At 34.0% G+C, this 18,033-nt stretch overlaps 3 protein-coding genes across 3 annotated transcripts; all 3 read right to left on the bottom strand.

The window, feature by feature from the left end:
* Positions 1-9,221: 9,221 nt before the first annotated feature.
* LOC107453192 (uncharacterized) lies at positions 9,222-11,983 on the bottom strand. Its single transcript, XM_016069900.3, has 4 exons — positions 11,926-11,983; positions 11,594-11,833; positions 10,904-11,399; positions 9,222-10,179 (listed from the first exon to the last, which is right to left on the bottom strand). The coding sequence occupies exons 1-4, from the start codon at positions 11,981-11,983 to the stop codon at positions 9,222-9,224; spliced, it is 1,752 nt and encodes a 583-aa protein (XP_015925386.3).
* Positions 11,984-12,073: 90 nt separating this feature from the next.
* Positions 12,074-12,745, bottom strand: LOC139426446 (uncharacterized). The gene has a single exon (XM_071185346.1). It carries the CDS (start codon positions 12,743-12,745, stop codon positions 12,074-12,076), a length of 672 nt encoding a protein of 223 aa, XP_071041447.1.
* A 172-nt stretch (positions 12,746-12,917) lies between these two features.
* LOC139426445 (uncharacterized) lies at positions 12,918-13,535 on the bottom strand. The gene has a single exon (XM_071185345.1). It carries the CDS (start codon positions 13,533-13,535, stop codon positions 12,918-12,920), a length of 618 nt encoding a protein of 205 aa, XP_071041446.1.
* Between the last annotated feature and the right edge of the window lie 4,498 nt (positions 13,536-18,033).

Genomic DNA, 18,033 nt, shown 5'->3' with positions numbered 1-18,033 from the left:
GAGAACCCTGAGCTTGTTTCTTTACAATGGAATGAGACGGTTCCATCTGGGGGTAATCGGAGACTATGATACATTACAAACATTAAAAAAATTATGTCACTACCTTCGGGGGGCCCCCTTTTTTTTAATGAATAAAATTTTAATGGAACACAGATATTTTTAATTTGAGGTATAAACCTAGGAATTTTAATTTAGTTCAAATGAAATGGGGGGTCCGGTTATGGTCCGGTACTATTTGATCCACGGACCGGTACCGGTCCGCGGACCGGGGGTTGGGAAACACTGGTGTAAAAGATAGCAAATGGCGTTTAGAATAACAGAGGGAGAATAAAACTCTCGGGGATGTTTAACAATCATCACTTGACTTGTTCTAGGGATTAGCGGTTCTCTTTTTTTAATTCATCCCCCAGTCTCAAAAAGAGACATCAGAGGATCTTGATTTTTTTTTTTTTTTTTTTACNGTTTTTTTTTTTTTTTTTTTGCACCCACGTGAGAAGGTTAAATGAAAACTTAGTTAGTATAAGCCAGAAAAAGTCCATACCGCTAGAGGGCATATTCAAGTGTTGCGAGCTTCGATAAACACAATTAAAGGATTAAATTAAAGTAAAAATCTCTTTAACTAATCAAGAGCTCTCATAAGAATAATTTATATCCATTTTATTTCGATTCTATTCATCACAACGAAATTTTATAATTAGTCAGATTTTGAAGCTTAGAAACAAAGTAACCTTACTGAATGTTAAATAGAGATTTCATATGTGTAATTAGAATTACATTTCTTTTTTTTCAAATGCTTGATTTGGTATTATAAATCATCCCTAAGTAAATAATCTGTTTTGGTTTTTATAAAAATTCTATTTTAAAGCAATGAGGTAGTGGAGTATTTAATTCTGAAAACACGTCAGTAAATCATGGAGACCATTTCATGCAATTGAAAAATTAAATCCTACAGAAATTAATTATAAAAAAAGGATTTTTTTCCGGGTTTGGGGACTGTAAAAATTAGGGGAAACTGTAATAAATGCCAGTGCAAGTAGTGACTGCTAGTAAACATTTTATCAGTCAATCAGCACAAGAGAATACGGTTGAAAAAATTTCTTGATCAAACATACATTGGGATAACCTTTGGATTTCAGACAACTTAGTCAATAGGTTGAGAATTTTTTTTATTTATACCAATCAGCAGAGAGGCCTTTAAATAAGGCAAGTTGACGTTAACTTTTTTACTGCCCATATTAGATGAAATGCGTTTTCATTTTTATGTTCGTATTTACTTATTTTATTTGAATATAAAATAAATTTTACAAAGATTTGAACTTTTTCTTTGTGTTTTAATTATATTTAGTTTTCGACGTCATTTTATTTGGCAGGGTGTTGCAGGTAAACACTTTTGACGACAAATAAAAGAGGCCAATTAAATTAGAGGGCACTTCTAAATACGCACTTCTAACTTTACTTTTTTTTTGGTATTTTTTGGATAGACGAGAGCAAGCGAGAAGTAGCTAAAAAATGTAGATCTCCATAAATTATTTTTATTATTTTTTTTTTTAATTTTCTTTCTGTCTTTAAACACATAAAAACTGAATAAAATAAAATAATAAAATTTAAAAATGAAATTAAATATTGTTTGTGAATTTCCCAGAGCCCTGTTAATTGAGAAGTACTTTGTTTTTCGTAAAGGGGATTTTCTTAAATTACGATATTAAAGTATGTATGCATGAATTATAGTATATTTTTCAGAACAATTATCACAAAGTGGTAAACTTTCTACTTTTGTTGGGATTCATCCAGTTTAGCTAAATTTATACCTTAATGTATAATTCTTTGTTTTGTAAATTTGATTTAAAATTATTTTGCCCACCATTAAATGCAAATGGTTTAAAAGTTCATGCGAAACACCACTTTGTTGCAGTTCTCATCTGGTAAGAATTTTAAAATGTTGGCAAAATGATCAAAAATTCTTAAGACTTTAGTGGTGAATTGTCTTAAAGCATTTTATTTAACACGCTGAATGCCTTGGGTGGTCACCGGTGACCAGCACTGAGTTTGTCCGTCCCACCACGGGGGTCACCGGTGAATCCAAGATTATTAGAAACACATAATTTTTTTTTATATTATTATCGTTACTAAAATGGTTTGAAGAAATTAATGCAATATGGAACACAAAGAAATAGTTTTATTTATACACACAGAGATGCCAACTTGCTCTGGACAACGAATACATATTTTCAAGTGGCAGTTTATTAATTGTGATTCTTGGTTTAATAAATTTAATTCGGTAGATTTTTGTCCACCGCTATTTATAAGCAATTCGTAAGCTTATATAATTCGCCACTTTTTTCGGATATTTCATACCTAACCTTTTGAAAAAATAGCAGAATCAGTCTAATATTTGCAAATATAGTTTGTAGTTATAGAGCCGACTAGTCTGTGTAGGGGTCAGGGAACTGCTCTTGCATCAGAAAGGTATGGATGTTCTTTCCTTCTCTGTACTATCTGTCCTTACTGTGGGAGCGACGTTGGCCTACCTAATATGGTGCCCCTGGCCAACGAAATAGCCCTGTTCGTAATATGGCCAACGAAATCGCCCTGCAGATGCTTGAATTGGCGGATGTTAATACAGGTGGGCATTAGGAAAAAAAAAGTTTGTAGTTATTGACCGTTTGGCCAGATGGGCTAGCCATGCAAAATTAGCATGGCATTTAACGCGTTAATTGTACACTTTACTATGAAATTATTTTTAAAAAAGCTCAGTAGTTGGCTTTCCTGTATTAATATGACCTCCATTAGATTTAGGTAGTATCCTATAACATCCCATGAACTGTTTTAAAGTTTACGACTGTCTTAGGGGACAAGAATTACGTCCTTTACTCCTTTACTTGATCCACACGTTGAATGCCACGCTAATTTTACATGGCTTGCCCGTCTGGCCAAACGGTAAATAACTGCAAACTAAATTTACAAATTTGACAGATTTTTCTAGTTTTTTTAAAGGTTTCGCATGACATATCTTAGAAAAGTGGTGAATTATACGAGCCTTCAAATCGTTTAGAAATAGTGGTGGATAAAAATCTACTAAATTGAATTTATCAAACCAAGTATCACATTTAATAAACTACCACTTGAAAATATTTATTCGTTGCCCGGAGCAAGTTGGCATCGCTGTGTATATAAATAAAACTATTTTCGTGTATTCTATATTGCATTAATTTCTTTAAGCCATTTTAGTAAAGATAATTTGATAAAAAGCATTGAGAATTTACTCGAATTATATGTTTCTAATAATCTTGGCTTCACCGGCCACTGGTGACCCCCATGACATTCAACATGTTAACTTATCATTAGAGCAGTGGATACTCCCCCAATCTATAACAGAACTCTTAATCGATAAAATAACTTTTTTAAGTAAATTTTGAATAAATTTTCTGCAATTCAATAAAGAGGGTAAATTTTATAGTTCTATATCATGTTATACGCTGTCAGTCAGCTGTTTTTCGCAGCCTATGTGAAAGGTCAGTATCAGCAAGCTGTGGCAGACGCAGCCTAAATGTAATTTCAGTGTCAGCCACCGCGGTGGCTGACTCGGCCTAAATGGAAAGTCCAGTGTCAGCCACTGATGGCTGACGCTGCGCTCAACGTGTTAATTGCCTAAGCAGTCAACACAAGTTATTGAATTGCAAATCGAAACATTCCTGTGACATATGCCACTCATAGCATAATACACTAATTCATAAAGAACGCGAGACTATAAATAACTCAGATGTTTCGATTTCTTCTTTTCACGGTCATGACCTCAATCCTGAGCAGCAGTGTTTAATATTCAACAAAAAGAATTTGTTTCTGCTTCTTTATCTTGCATTAATTCGAAAAATGAAACAGCGAGCCTTCCGACTATTTTAATTTGGGTTTTAAGTCCTTTAAATTGATCTTATATGCAATGTAGAGCGATATTAGATTCAGGCAGCATGTCGAATATTTGTACAGCTAAACTCGCTAATAAATTAGGAGTACCGCAAGAAAGAATGAATTTTCAGGTTTCGAGTTTGGGCAGAAACGAAACTACAATAAGATCAAAAATACAAGCTACAATTCCTAGTCCTAGTGTTTTAATTTTATTGGGCACCTGGGCCGCGAAGCGGACCCTATCCCATCAATCTGGAATTTTAGAACAGTTTTGGTTGAGCAATGAGGTAAGCAGGCAATGGAGTTGCTTTTATGAATGTTTCAAACTCTTTGCTTGAATAACTAAATGGAATCAAAAATAAATTGAGCAGCTTGCTCTAAACTGTGTTTGTTTGATTTTGGAGTTGTTCAGAATTGTATCAGCATGAGTAAACGTTATTTTCAGAAAAGTTGATGAAATTATTTGTTTTGATAGTTATGATATGAGGCGTCGGAGGTGAAATGTGCAGCTATTGGTCTGTAGTTTTTATCTTTGATATAATTTTCAAATTTAAAGATTTCATTAAAATTTGCTGTTTTACATTCTATGGCTTTATCGAAAAAATCTGCGTTTAGCTTGTATATATGCTGTGATAGAGTTGGTATTTTGAGGTCTGCATGTATATTGGTATTCCGGATGAACCATCTTGCACAGGTTATTTTTCTAAGGATCTTGTTTTGGCATTGGTTTAATTTCTTCAGTAGATGTTGAGGTATCGTTGTCCAGGCAGGTGAGGCATAGGTAAGTATTGGGCGGATCATTGCTGTATATAGTAGCTTCTTTAGTTTAAGTGACATATTCTGATTATATATTAATGGTTGTATGGCTATTATTGCTGCATTTGCTTTATCTATTGTGCTTTTGATGTGATCATTCCAGGTGAGTTTGCTATTGATTATAAGGCCAAGATAATTTGCTTTTTTAACTATTGGTATTGGTATGTTGAACATTTTTGGTTGAAGTTGTGGAAGTATTTTAATTCTTCTTTTTTGTATAATTAATATTTGTGATTTTCCAGCATTTACTGCAGTTTTCCATTTTAAGCACCAGTCTTCTATTTCGTCTATATGGTCTTGTAGTTTTTGAAGAGCATGATTTGGGTTTCTGGATTTAATAATAATACCGGTATCGTCTGCGTAATAGGCTGTTATGCTGTTATAATCGGCTTTGTTTATAGGAAAATCATAAGTGTATAATATGTATAATATCGGTCCCAGAATGCTGCCCTGTGGTACTCCGGCTGTGATGTTTCTCTTTGTGGATTTTTTGTTTTTGATGGTGATTTGAAATGTTCTATTAGAAAGATAGCAGGATAGGAGTTTGATTATGCCGGGTGGAAAATTCAGTTGTATGAGTTTATATATTGTACCAGTGTGCCATACTTTATCAAATGCTTTGGATATGTCAATCATCAGGAGGGCTATTGTTTCTTTATTTATGATTGCTCTGCCAGTATAGTCTATTATTCGGCCAAGCTACAATTCGTAATGGTAATAGCTCTTTTTTAAAAACTCTTGATTTTTTAGTGGTATCCAAAATCACCGATTTTCTTCCTGTTACATCCTTCAGAGTAGATAAGTTAGGAATTCCGCAACAATTGGCAGATCCTAATTTCACTGTAACGGGAAGAATAGATATGCGTTTAGGAGCGGATGCACTTTTTGAAATTATCAAGGCTCGAGATATCCGCGTTTCAAACAGTGATTTGGTGTTTCGCAATACTGTTTTTGGATATATTGCAACTGGAGCAATAAATACCCGCACTCCAGAAATTCACTGCAGATTCATAACCACACAATTAGAAGTCAAAGACTGCTTAGAAAAATTCTAGAGAATAGAGGACATAGACGATAAAATAAAAATTCAGAGTGAAGAAGAAACGTTTTGTGAATCACATTTTCAGAATACTTATCGCAGAGATGAGCGTGGACGATTTATCGTACAGATGCCAGTTAAGGACGTTGAGCGTTTAGGAGAGTCCAAAGACTTAGCCGTGCGACGTCTGAATTAACTATGGAAAAGATTATCTAGAAATGGAGAAATGCAAGATTTAATCAAATCATTTATGCAGGAGTACTTAGACATGAATCATATGGAAAAATATGATGATAATGAAAGCTATTTGTCAGGTAGTCAAATTACCTATTACCTCCCACATCACGGTGTTTATCGTCCTGAGAAGACAACCACTTAGTTACGTGATGTGTTCAACTCTTCATCAAGTACCTCAATAGGTGTAAGCTTGAATGATGTCATTTTGAAGAGGGACGTGAACGAGTACATTTTCGAAATCATGATCCGATTTCGTAAACATAAATACGCTTTCACGGCAGACATCCAAAAGATGTTTCGACAAATCAAAATAGATCCATCGCAGCTTGATCTTCTAAGAATTGTTTGGAAAGATGCTGAGTACGCAAAACCTGTAGCATTCAGACTAGAGACAATCACTTACGGAACTGCTTAGGCTCCATTTCTCGCAATCAAAATTCTCAAGCAGTTGGATAAAGATGAATTACGATTTCCACTGGCATCATTAGTTCTTTTGGAAGATATGTACATGGATTACATTGTTTCAGGAGCTCAAAGCTTAGAAGGTGCTCAGAAATTACAACAACAGCTGAACGATATTCTAGCAACTTGTGGAATGTCTCTTGATAAGTGGAACTCTATTTCAGAGGAGTTAAGGGACAGTTTACCTATAGGTGTCCCAGCAGAGCATGATTTTGCATCAGAAGTTGATGCGAGCGTTAAAACTTGGGGTAAGGTGAGGTGGCGCGGGTGTAAGGTGGAATTCAATTGAGGATCAATTTACATTTAAAGTGTCCATCCCAAAAACGACTACCAAATTCACTAAGCGTGAAGTGCTGAGTTTTATAACAAGACTGTATGACCCATTGGGTCTTTTACAACCTGTCATCACGAAAGCAAAGATGTTTCTCCAAAAATTTGGGTACATAAACTGTCGTGGGAAGATCAACTTCCACCACAAATCGCAAGTCAGTGGCTTAATTTTGCATCTTCTATGCGAAATATAGAAACTATTCGCATTAATAGATTCATTTTAACTGACTTTTTCTCAAAAACTGTTTTAATGAGTTACTCTGATGCTTCGGAATTAGCGTATGGAGCTGTAGTTTACATGTATTGTCCAGGTCAAGCTGAATCAAACACTTATCATCTTATTGCGAGCAAATCTCGTGTTGCACCCATTAAAGTCATTTCTATACCACGTTTAGAGCTATCAGCTTGCTTACTTCTTTCTCAACTTCTAAGAAAGATTTATAATTATCCTAAAATGAACATTGACTAAATCATTTTGCATGCAGACCCGACCATCGCACTAGCATGGATTAAAACGCCAGCCCACCAGCTTAAAACCTTTGTTGGAAACCGAGTCTCCAAGATACAAATTGTTTTGTTATCTAGTGGAAGTTCCGGCTACCGTTGCTGGATTTAACTGTGCTATATTCAAGTGGAAAACAGTTTTATCATCTGTGAACCATTAGTAAACAACAGTTCAATTTAAAAGTGTCAACTTTAGAAAATATTACAATTTGAAGTATTTACTTTCGTAGACTATAAATTTTGATAGAAGATAAACAAATTCAAGAAAAAATAAAACATGATAAACATAACGTTGGCGGTGACATGTTTAGGCTGGTATAATCTTATTTTAGATAAAATGGTGCTATTTATTTCTGTATCCTTCTATCAAGTGGAATATTTAACAAAGAGACCAGCCGCTCCACGTTCTTACAAAGATATTTTTAAATTGATTGTTGATATTGCGTCATCTCAGTTCATTCAGACGTTATTTTGCAGGTTCAACCATCACCAAAGCCTTCGCACAGTTTTCTATGAGTAATCTGCGCAGACTATTTAAAAAGTGTTCCAGTTATGCGTATGAACCAAATTTTTTTAAGAGTAATTGAAAAAAAATTATCATGTATATATATGAGAATTGAATTTGTGTTGGTTGACAAGTAAATAAAACAAACCAATCATATTCATAAATTACACACAAATGTTTAGATTTATATATGCTACCAAATGCTTAATTTTACTTAATTTTGTATTAAATGGCTCTTTCGTAGATCGGACTCCCTCTAAAAAACTGTGTAAAAACATTCAGTTTCAAGAGTGGCGAATTTTAATTTCGACTACATATACAATTACATATACATGGGGGTGAGTAAATTAATTTTAAATCAACAATCATACATTATAAATAACATGAATTTGTGCTACCACTTGAAAATAATTGCCCACAAAACACAGCATTTTTGATTTTTGCAAGATTCCCTATGGTCCAAAATAATTCAATAGTGGTGGTAAATTTGTAAATAATAGCTTTTTTAATTATATTTCAATATCAAATAACAGTAGGTAAAATTTGAAGGCCTACTAGGACAGTAACTAATTTATAAACCTATAAAGGCCTGTATGAGCCCTATATAGAGTGTTCCAATGCACACGTCAAAAGTAATTTAAAAACACATGTTTCAAATTCATATTTGTAATTTATTTTTTTAATTGATACAATATATTGTAAGGTATGAAATATCATATATGGTTCGCGCATGGTAAGTGTATCTGGTTTTGGTGGCAGTCACGCAGCTGCCGTATGAGTAGCCAATACATGTAGTTCAGATAGCGATAACCCTGACCTGTCAGTTTCCCTACTGAGTTGAATATATGGTATGTGAGAACAAAATTCTTTGAAAATCGAGAAATATCTATCTTTCAAATATGCCATAGTAAGTAAAGATTTAAAGCGTTTAAAACCGTGGTTTCCAACCCATAGGCCGAGACCCACAAATAGACTGGAAATAGTTTGGTAATGGGCGGTGGACGCTTAACACTAAAACTATCCAATCTCAGTCCAGATATTCACTCTGTGCTGCTTATAAACGTAAATGTTTTCTAATTATAATCAACACTAAAACAAGTATCTCATAGAACAAACTCTTTTACTATCACAGTGTACACAAGATATATATAAAATATGTAGCCAACAAAAGAATAATGTAGGGAATAATATAAGAAATAATCACTGCACCTGCGTTCACGCACTTGCGTCTGGAACATCCTCCCCTCCCTGATCAACCTCAAGAGGAATGATCAGTTGAACAGGTCGGGAGATTTTCTTGCCATCAGAACGTAAAGTACAAAACGCACTTACACACTTACAGGTTACTTACCAGACACACTTACAGGAGATTTTCTTGCCATCAGAACGCAAAGTACAAGACACACTTACACACTTACAGGTTACTTACCAGACACACTTACAGGTCGCAAGTTGAACAGGTCGGGAGATTTTCTTGCCATCAGAACGTAAAGTACAAGTGCGGACTTTTTCATCGCGTCCTTTAATTAGTCCGGTTACCAATGCTCTTTTCCACGTATGTCGTGGTCTTACATCTTCGTGAAGTAATACTATGTCTCCAACACGAACATGAGATGATTTTTGAATGTTACGAACTTGGTGGAAAGATCTTAATTGCAATAAATAGTCCTTTGACCATTTCTTCCAAAATGCGTCTAATAAATCCTGTTGTTGCTTGTACAATTTTGTCAGATTTCTATTAGATGCTACAGGCTGTGAAGGTATGGTTGTAAGTCTTTTACCGGTAAGAAAATGGGATGGTGTTAATGTTTCTTCAGGATCATCATTTCCTTGCTCATAAGCTAACGGTCGACTATTTAATGCGGCTTCAACACCAACTAATGCTGTAGAAAGACCTTCTTCATCTAACAAGGTTCGACCTAGGGATTTTCGCAAACATCTTTTTGTTAGTCCGATCAAACGTTCCCACCATCCTCCCCACCAAGCCGCTCGTGTAACAATAAATTTCCTCTTAATTCCCGTCTGGGCATAATATTGCTGAACTTTTGACGATGTCAAGTTGTCCCATAAAATGGATAGCTCTTTATTAGCGGCATGGAAGGTAGTGGCATTGTCAGTGTATATTGTATGAGGGATTCCTCTTCTCCCTACAAATATTTTTAAGGCCATGAGAAATTTGTCAGTAGTGAGATCTGAAACTAGTTCAACATGTACGGCACGAGTAGTTAAGCAAGTGAAAAGTGCGATATAGACTGTATTTAAAGGTTTCAAGTTACGAACATAAAGTGGGCCAGCGAAATCTATGCCAATAGTAGTAAATGGAAGACAAGGTGTAATTCTGTCCCTTGGTAAAGGAGCTACGATTTGTTGACTTATTTGTTGCCTGTGAGAGTTTACAAGGTAGACATTTATAGAGCACTCGTTTGATGGCTTCACGTCCTCGTATTATCCAGAAGTTGGAACGAATCTCTGAAAGTACTATTTGAACATTGAAGTGATGAAGCTTCACATGTGTGTAGTATATGAAAAGATGTACAAAAGGATGAGAGCCATCAAGAAGCAAAGGGTGTTTTTGCTCATTTTTGAGCTATGCAAACTGTAATCTACCTCCTAATCGCATTAGATTTTCTTGAAGAAATGGGTTAAAACGGCAAATTTTTGAAGATTTTGGCAAAGGGGAATTATTTTGTAAAGCGTTTAGCTCTGCCGAAAAGCATTGCTTTTGCACTATTAGAATCCAATAGTCCAATAGTCCAATAGTTTTTTTGCTGTGTTAAGCTCATCACATGTGAGATCAATAGAAATGCGATGCTTGAATCGACAGTTATATAAGAAGCGAAATATCCATGTTGCAACTCTAAGAAGTTTCATATATGAACTGAAGCGCGATATATCAATAAGAGGTTGGTAAGAAGTTATCAATAAAGATTGAGAAGCTGGTTTACGTAGTTCAGCATGAATATCTGGATTAGCGTCACTCAGTTGTTTTGAAGGCCAAAACTTTGATGATTGTGTTAGCCAGGTTGGTCCTAGCCGCCAAAGATCCAATGATTTAATTTCTGTTGGTGCAACACCACGAGACAAGTGGTCGGCAGGATTTTCATTGCCAGGACAATGCCGCCGTTGTGTTGGATTTCTGTAATTGAGAATTTCGTTCGTTCGGTTTCAGATAAAAGGTTTTCCAACGATTTGTATCACCTTGTATCCAATTTAAGACAACTGTTGAGTCACTCCAAAGTGTCGCTGTGTTCCTATCCAGTTTAGTTTCTGTACAAAAATAATGGAGTAATCGAGCACCCAATAATTCGGCTAACAGCTCTAAGCGGGGAAGTGTTATTCTTTTCAGAGAAGAAAGCCTATTACTACTGCAAACCATTCGAATATGAAATTTAGTATCTTCTGTGAATCGTACGTATAACACTGTTCCGTAAGCGCGTTCCGAAGCATCGCAGAGTACGTGAATGGTAACATCAGAAGATATTCCAATCCATCTGGGGATTCGAATGTTGTTTAAATTTGGTAAGTCTATCGTCCATTTTGACCACCTTGATGCGATAGATGGGGGTAAAAGTTCGTCCCAGTCAATACCACATAGCCATGTATCTTAAAAAAGAGAATTTTTTCTACTACTGTAGATGGTGAGAAAATTCCCGAGTGATCAAAAATCTTTGAGATTGTTTTCAGAAGTAAGCGTTTAGTGACCGGTTCCTTAAATAAATCATGGTCATGCTCCTTAATATTTTGATGAAACGTATCGTCTTCTGTAACCCAATTAACACCTAAGACTTGAGTCTTACATTTAAACTTTATTTTTTCTTTCTTCCATTCGTTTTTCAAAACTTGTGAGTTGGTACCCCATTTTGCTAAAGGAAGGCTTATAAGACTCGGGAGTTCTCGCATTTCATGAAATAGGGTTTTCGCTTCGATTTCTGAATCTACTCCCACAACGAAATCATCCTTGAAAATATTGCCTTTTAGATGTTTAGCTGCTGTGGGATAAATGTTGGAGTACATGCAGGATAATTCGTCAAGGGTAGCTGAAAGAAGGAATGGACTGCTGGTTAATCCAAAGGGCAAACGTGTAAATTGCTGACCACAATTTCATTCTCTAACTGCAAATATCCATCACCATTTTTCCTAGTTTTGAACCACAAAAACTTAGTAGCACATCTGTCTTTTTCCCACATGGTTAATTGTAAAAAAGCCTGACTTCCATCACTAATAAGTGCTTGTTTGTGAAGACGAAATCGTAATAAGGTGGCTAAAATTTCTGGAAGTCAGTTAGGACCTTGTTCTAGAACATCGTTTAATGATAGATGGCCTGGTGTGTAAGAAGAGGCGCAGAACACTATTCGTCCCTTAATTTCTGCGTTTTTCTCTTTAATGACTACATGATGGGGTATGTAATAGCTTTTTTCTTCCTTATCATGATTATCCGGTGCTATTTCAACTTGCCTTTTGTCTATGTAATCTTCCATGAGTGTAACATACATTTCCTTTGAGCTAAGATCTGTTTGGAGCTTCTTGCACAATGTATTGAAGCGTTTTGATGCTACGTGATAGTTATTTGAAGAAAGAGAAACATCTTTCTTCCAAGGTAAACTAACAACACGACGATTTTCTAGGACTTCATAAGAACTGCGAAAGTCTTCCAATATTTCAGAATTGCGAATGGACATTTCTCTGTCTTGCATGGCTTTAATACCTAAAGTATCTAAGTCCCAGAATTTCCTAACTCGATCATCCAAAGTATATGGTAATTTGATGCTAATTTTATGAACTGACGATAAAGAAGCGACAGATGTATGGGATCTGGATCCAGACAAAATCCAGCCAAAGACTGATGGAATGAGCACAATTGTTTCCGAAAGTCTGAAAGGAATCTCAGAATTCACCACCGTCCAGTAATAATCTGTACTAATGAAAACTTCTATAGGCATCTCTTGCATAGTTATTCGGATCAGCAAGCCTAATTTTTTTCTTGTGAGCCGTAGAAGCAATCTCTAATGGAACTGATGGGTGAACTTCATATTTATTAGGACTTTCAAATGCATGAAGATAAATTTCTGACTGATTCCAAATACTTGATAGTTTAAATCTTACTTTGCGTCTCGACTGAGCCTAATTTGATGATGATTCGAATGCATGAATTTCAAGTGAATCAGAGCTAATGACATCTAATTTTAGGTAGTCTACAAGATTTGAATGAATGAAACTGGTTTGGCTCCCACAATCTAAAATGCATCTTGTAAGCTTAGTAATACCAGTTAGGCCAGTTATATATACTCTAGCGGTCTGTAAGTGAGTAAAATTAGGTGTACGAGTATCTGTGTTATTTGTAGAAATAGAGTGGCTAGGTTGATTTGAACTGTTATTTCTACAAATAGAGACATGGTGCTTCTTTTTGCATCTTATACAGAACGCTTTATCTTTTCGAAGGCAATTTTTTATTCTATAGCCACGATTAGTACACAGGAAGCATCTACCAGAGGTTTTTAATTTTGGGCTTCGGGTATCGATATCAGTTATATTCGTACAATCTTGCTGCCAGTGACCGTTAATTTCACAGAAGGCGCAAAATGGAGATGGTTTTTTAGTCAGGTTAGTCTTCTTAGAATTCACATGCAAGGCTGCTGTAGATGTCTTAAATGTGTATTCAAAGTTTTGCTCACCTCGAATTTTTAGTGTTGTGAGAGCACCTTCTACTTCTTCAGATAAATATTGCACTAGTTTATTCATATCACCTTCCGATATTTTCTCTCTTTTTGCGTAAATAATCTATCGTCGACAAATATCATCCGGAAAGGCACGTAAAATGCTTGGAGCCAAAAGGCGCCCGTAAGAGTTGATATCCTCCCCTAAAGCCGTTAAAGCGTTTAGTCTTCTGTTGCATTCTATAAATAATTCATTCAATGCAATAGGAGTGGGATTACGTATTGGCGAAATATTTTCCAAATAGTCTAAATGTGCTTGAATTATTCTGTTTTTGTCACCTTATCGATTTTGAAAAAGTGCTTTTGTAGTTTCATATGTGTCGGCACTAACACTGATTCCGTCAACTAAACGTCTTGGTTCATCTTCTAAATATCCTCGCAAAAACTCATGTTTATCAATTAATGATGAACTATTATTATCGTTAATAGAAGATTTAAATTGTTCCCAGAAACACTGCCATTGTTCAATATCACCTCGAAAAGTATCGAGTTTAATAGTAGGAAGTTTCACTGTGTACGATTGAGAAACGGGTAATTGCATAACGGGTACTTGTGTAACAGGTATTTAAGAAACGGTTACTTCTGGCGATTGCAACGTATTAGATTCAAAATTAGTTCTACTACCAAATATTTTTTTTTGCTTTAAAGATAGAGAGCTCGGCATTATCCACGTATTCCTCAATTTGAATAATATCATTGTCATAATCACCATCTGTTAATAAACTATGAATGCCATTATCCAATTTCTTCATTTCTAACAAGTAATCGGAAAGCCGATGACTAATATATTCGACATTTTCATTTAAAGTGTCAGAGGTTGCAGAAAGATCAGAATTTAATTGCGTAATAAATCGAGTAACATTACCTCGCACTGTTCTTCTTTTTCTTTTCAAAAGTGCCAGACTATCGCCAAGTTCTTTTTCGTTTTGTTTCTCCATCATTGAGTAATACTGATGTTTGACGTTTCGTTAGTTTTTAAAAGAGTGACTGCGTAAATTATTCATCTGATTCGTACTTAATTTTAAACCGAGTTGTTTCGGCACCAAAATGTGTTGGTTATAAACGTAAATGTTTTCTAATTATAATCAACACTAAAACAAGTATCTCATCTAACAAACTCTTTTACTATCACAAGTGTACACAAAATATATATAAAATATGTTGCCAACAAAAGAATAATGTAAGAAATAATATAAGAAATAATCACTGCACCTGCGTTCACGCACTTGCGTCTGGAACACACTCTCTTCTTAAGGACAAAAAGTGTAGAAATTACATTTTATCATATATATATATATATATATTATTATTATTATTATTATTATTATTATTTTTAAAACTTCTATCACATGTTTTTGAGTTTTCTCAGAGTTCTGACAGTTACGAATTTTTATTCGTAGAATTATTCTATATATTTAACAGTTAGTGCGTCTCAGAGTTTTCTTCTCTTTTTTTTAATCTGCAAATTTGATAGTCCGCGCAGCTAGACTTGTGGGGAAACGGTATCTTAGTAAAAGACGGTTCATTTGTAACATTCTAAAGTTAAATTCTTGAAAAAAACAAGAACGAAAGTCTAGCTTAAAATGGTGTTATGGACAACTGCTGATATAGAATTTCAGTTTTTAATCACCAGGTCAATAAATAAGATGTCTTCATGTAGGGAAAAGATGCCATCCATGTAAAGAACTTGCTGCTATTGTTAAAGCATGTTGGCACTAATTCACTAAATCGTTACTTAGACTAAGTCTCCTAAGTTGTTTTATTATCAAAAGGTATGTTTTATTCCAGATTGCATGTGTGATAATGTAGAATGTTTGAGAGATTCTTCTGGTGTATTGAAATGTGTCTGCTTAACAGAATAATAACTTTATGATTCTAATCGTTGCAAAGGTAAACTATAAATTCCACATATTTTTAAAAGGTAAAAATGAATAGCTTTATGATAAAATTAAAACAGAAACAATTTTCTGCGAAATTCTAAATGAATTTTTTTGCCAGAATATTTATCTTCATTTCGCTGAAGCTAATTTGGCTGCTTTATTAAATATATATATATATATATATATATATTTCTAGTGTTGTTTTTGACCTTACTAAACCCATGCTAAGATAGCTAGTGTAGATCCGTCCTAAAATTAAATTTTTGAAGAAGTCAGTTTTCGAATAATAGTTTTTTTAGACATAATAGTTTTTAGAATGCAAATGAAATTAATTTGATAGTATATAATAACGAAGTATTTTTTATAAAATTAAAAATAATTATTTTTATATGTCTAGTCTGCCTTTGTGGTCCAGGAGCAAGCTGTACTTTTAAGAAAGTTTTTTTTTTAAAACGTATGTAAACTGTATTTGCCCTGAAGGTACAAAAAAGGGAGCTTATGAATGTTGTGAAGGTTACCAATAATTTTTTTCTCATAATAATGCGTACATTTTCCACGGTTGTTATTTTTATGGTGATACACTGTCAGTTACCAAAAAAACCAATAGTAAATTTTACTTTCAGTGAATTCAAGCAACATTTTTCAGATAGATGTTTCCAGACTAGTTTTTATTATTATTTTTTAGTCTTTATTAATCTTTTAATGTTTTTCAAATTATAATGATTTTTATTCACCAAAACTTATTCTAATCAACCTTATTATGTTTGTTCAACATTTATAACGCATGCCTATAATCTTCAATAAATCTCAAGGATGTAATGGCTTCGGTTTTTTATTCTGTGATTACCAATCATACAGATCTTAACGTCAGAAGATATCTCATTAATCGATGCATTTACAAAAATATAGTTCACACAAAAAACTTATATGCTTCATCAAGTATGCCATGCTTATTCCTTCTTTAGGTAATAGGGATATGCATCTGATTCTTGAAGCAAGAATATAATAATGGTTAAAACATTTAGAACATTATTTTTGAAATTATTGATAATTTTTTTTATGGATGAAGTTCAAGATATAAATCAAGAAGTTCAGATTTTTTTTGTTTCAAACTTTTTGTATGTACAAAATGTTCGAAAACTGTGTTTCACTTACCATAACCACCACTAATGACATACTAAAAAAATCATAACTTATTTTAAGCTTATGTTTTTATATGTCAAGCTGTGATATCAATGATTTTATATTTTGTACATATTTTTACCTATACGGGACCCCTCATTTCCTCAGTTCGAAGTTCAGCAACATAAATTTAGTAACCTTATATCGGTCCTACATTAGAAGGCATTTTTCATTACATTAGATGCATCTTCCGTCGTAGAAGTTCGGTATCTGTACAGTGTATCAAATAAATAAATAAATAAAAAGAAAAAAAGCGGACTACCCTCAATAACGTTTGATATAATGATCAGATATTGACGTTCTAGAACTCTTCTCTTAATGATACGAGAGGGTGATTTCAAACATGCTAACTTATAAGTGCAGGCGATATTTTAAGTAAAGAGATGAAACACAAAAACGATCTTTTTCCGTATGAACATACCTTTTTTTCTACCGACTTTTATTTCTTACTCCCAAAATATAGGGGGTAACGGCAATTTGGGGAATATGGGCCCCATAATTTGGTCAGGTGAGTGCTCCAAATTTTGTACCCCTCAACGTTAATTTTAAATTTTGCAAATTTCGCGGTATTTCGAGAATTTTTCAAGTAAATTGAAATTTTTTTATACCCAATTATAAAATTCGCTCACTCAAAGATAATTTCTTGCAAAAAATAAATTTTACCAAATATGCATCATTTGCTTAAGAATAATTAAAAAGATTTTGTATCGTTAGGTATACAATTTCTTACAGTATTTTAAGGAAGGTAAAATCGGTCGAATAGTTCCTGAGAGATTGAATTTCAAATCGAAAAAAGATACTTAAATTTCAATTTTTCGGGAACTGTACATATGCAACATAAAATTACATGCTTTGAAATGGGGCAAAAATAGCGGTGGAATTCAATTTTTTTCAAATTTCATTTTTTTTTACCATTCTTAAATAAAATTTCAAAAAAATAACTAATAATTACTAAAAGTTAATTTTTGCATGGAATTATCTTTGGATAAACGAATTTTATAATTGTGTGTAAACATTTCTCAAATCACCTAAAATTTTTCGAGATATAGCGAAATACGCAAAAAGTAAAATTATCATTAAGTGGTCTGAACTTCGGAGCGCTCTCCTAACCAAACTATTGTGGCCATATTTCCCACATTGCATGGGGGTTAAAAATCCATCTGAAAAAAAAAAATGTTTATTCAGAAAAGGTCCATTTTTGTGGCTGATTTCGTTGCTTGAAATATCGTTTATACTTATTAGCATATTTGAGGTCACCCCCTCAAGCTATTAAGATTGAGTCCTAGAACGTGAATTAGATCAAAAGTTATTCAGGTCCGGTCCATTTAATCTTGCCCACTATAGATATTTTTGTCTGACTTTTACTCATTTAAGTGATAGTTAAAACGAGAAACTATGCATTTGTTCTCATAATCTCAGTCTCATATTAACTTATTATTTAAATAAATATGATTACAATAG

This window comes from Parasteatoda tepidariorum, chromosome 9, assembly GCF_043381705.1.
Source record: "Parasteatoda tepidariorum isolate YZ-2023 chromosome 9, CAS_Ptep_4.0, whole genome shotgun sequence".
Taxonomy (NCBI): Eukaryota; Metazoa; Arthropoda; class Arachnida; order Araneae; family Theridiidae; genus Parasteatoda; species Parasteatoda tepidariorum.
The sequence above is the reverse complement of the archived record's forward strand: the minus strand, read 5'-3'. Positions and strand labels throughout refer to the sequence as shown.

What these genes read in the sequence shown, in the direction of transcription:
- LOC139426445 (XM_071185345.1), bottom strand. Translation starts at nt 13,535, where the DNA reads ATGAATAAACTAGTGCAATATTTATCTGAAGAAGTAGAAGGTGCTCTC.
- LOC139426446 (XM_071185346.1), bottom strand. Translation starts at nt 12,745, where the DNA reads ATGCAAGAGATGCCTATAGAAGTTTTCATTAGTACAGATTATTACTGG.
- LOC107453192 (XM_016069900.3), bottom strand. Translation starts at nt 11,983, where the DNA reads ATGTGGGAAAAAGACAGATGTGCTACTAAGTTTTTGTGGTTCAAAACT. An exon ending in GTTCAAAACTAGGAAAAATG is followed by an intron (nt 11,834 to 11,925) that starts GTGATGGATATT and finishes TCCTTCTTTCAG; the next exon opens with CTACCCTTGACGAATTATCC. An exon ending in ACAACGGCGGCATTGTCCTG is followed by an intron (nt 10,180 to 10,903) that starts GCAATGAAAATC and finishes AAACTCTCACAG; the next exon opens with GCAACAAATAAGTCAACAAA.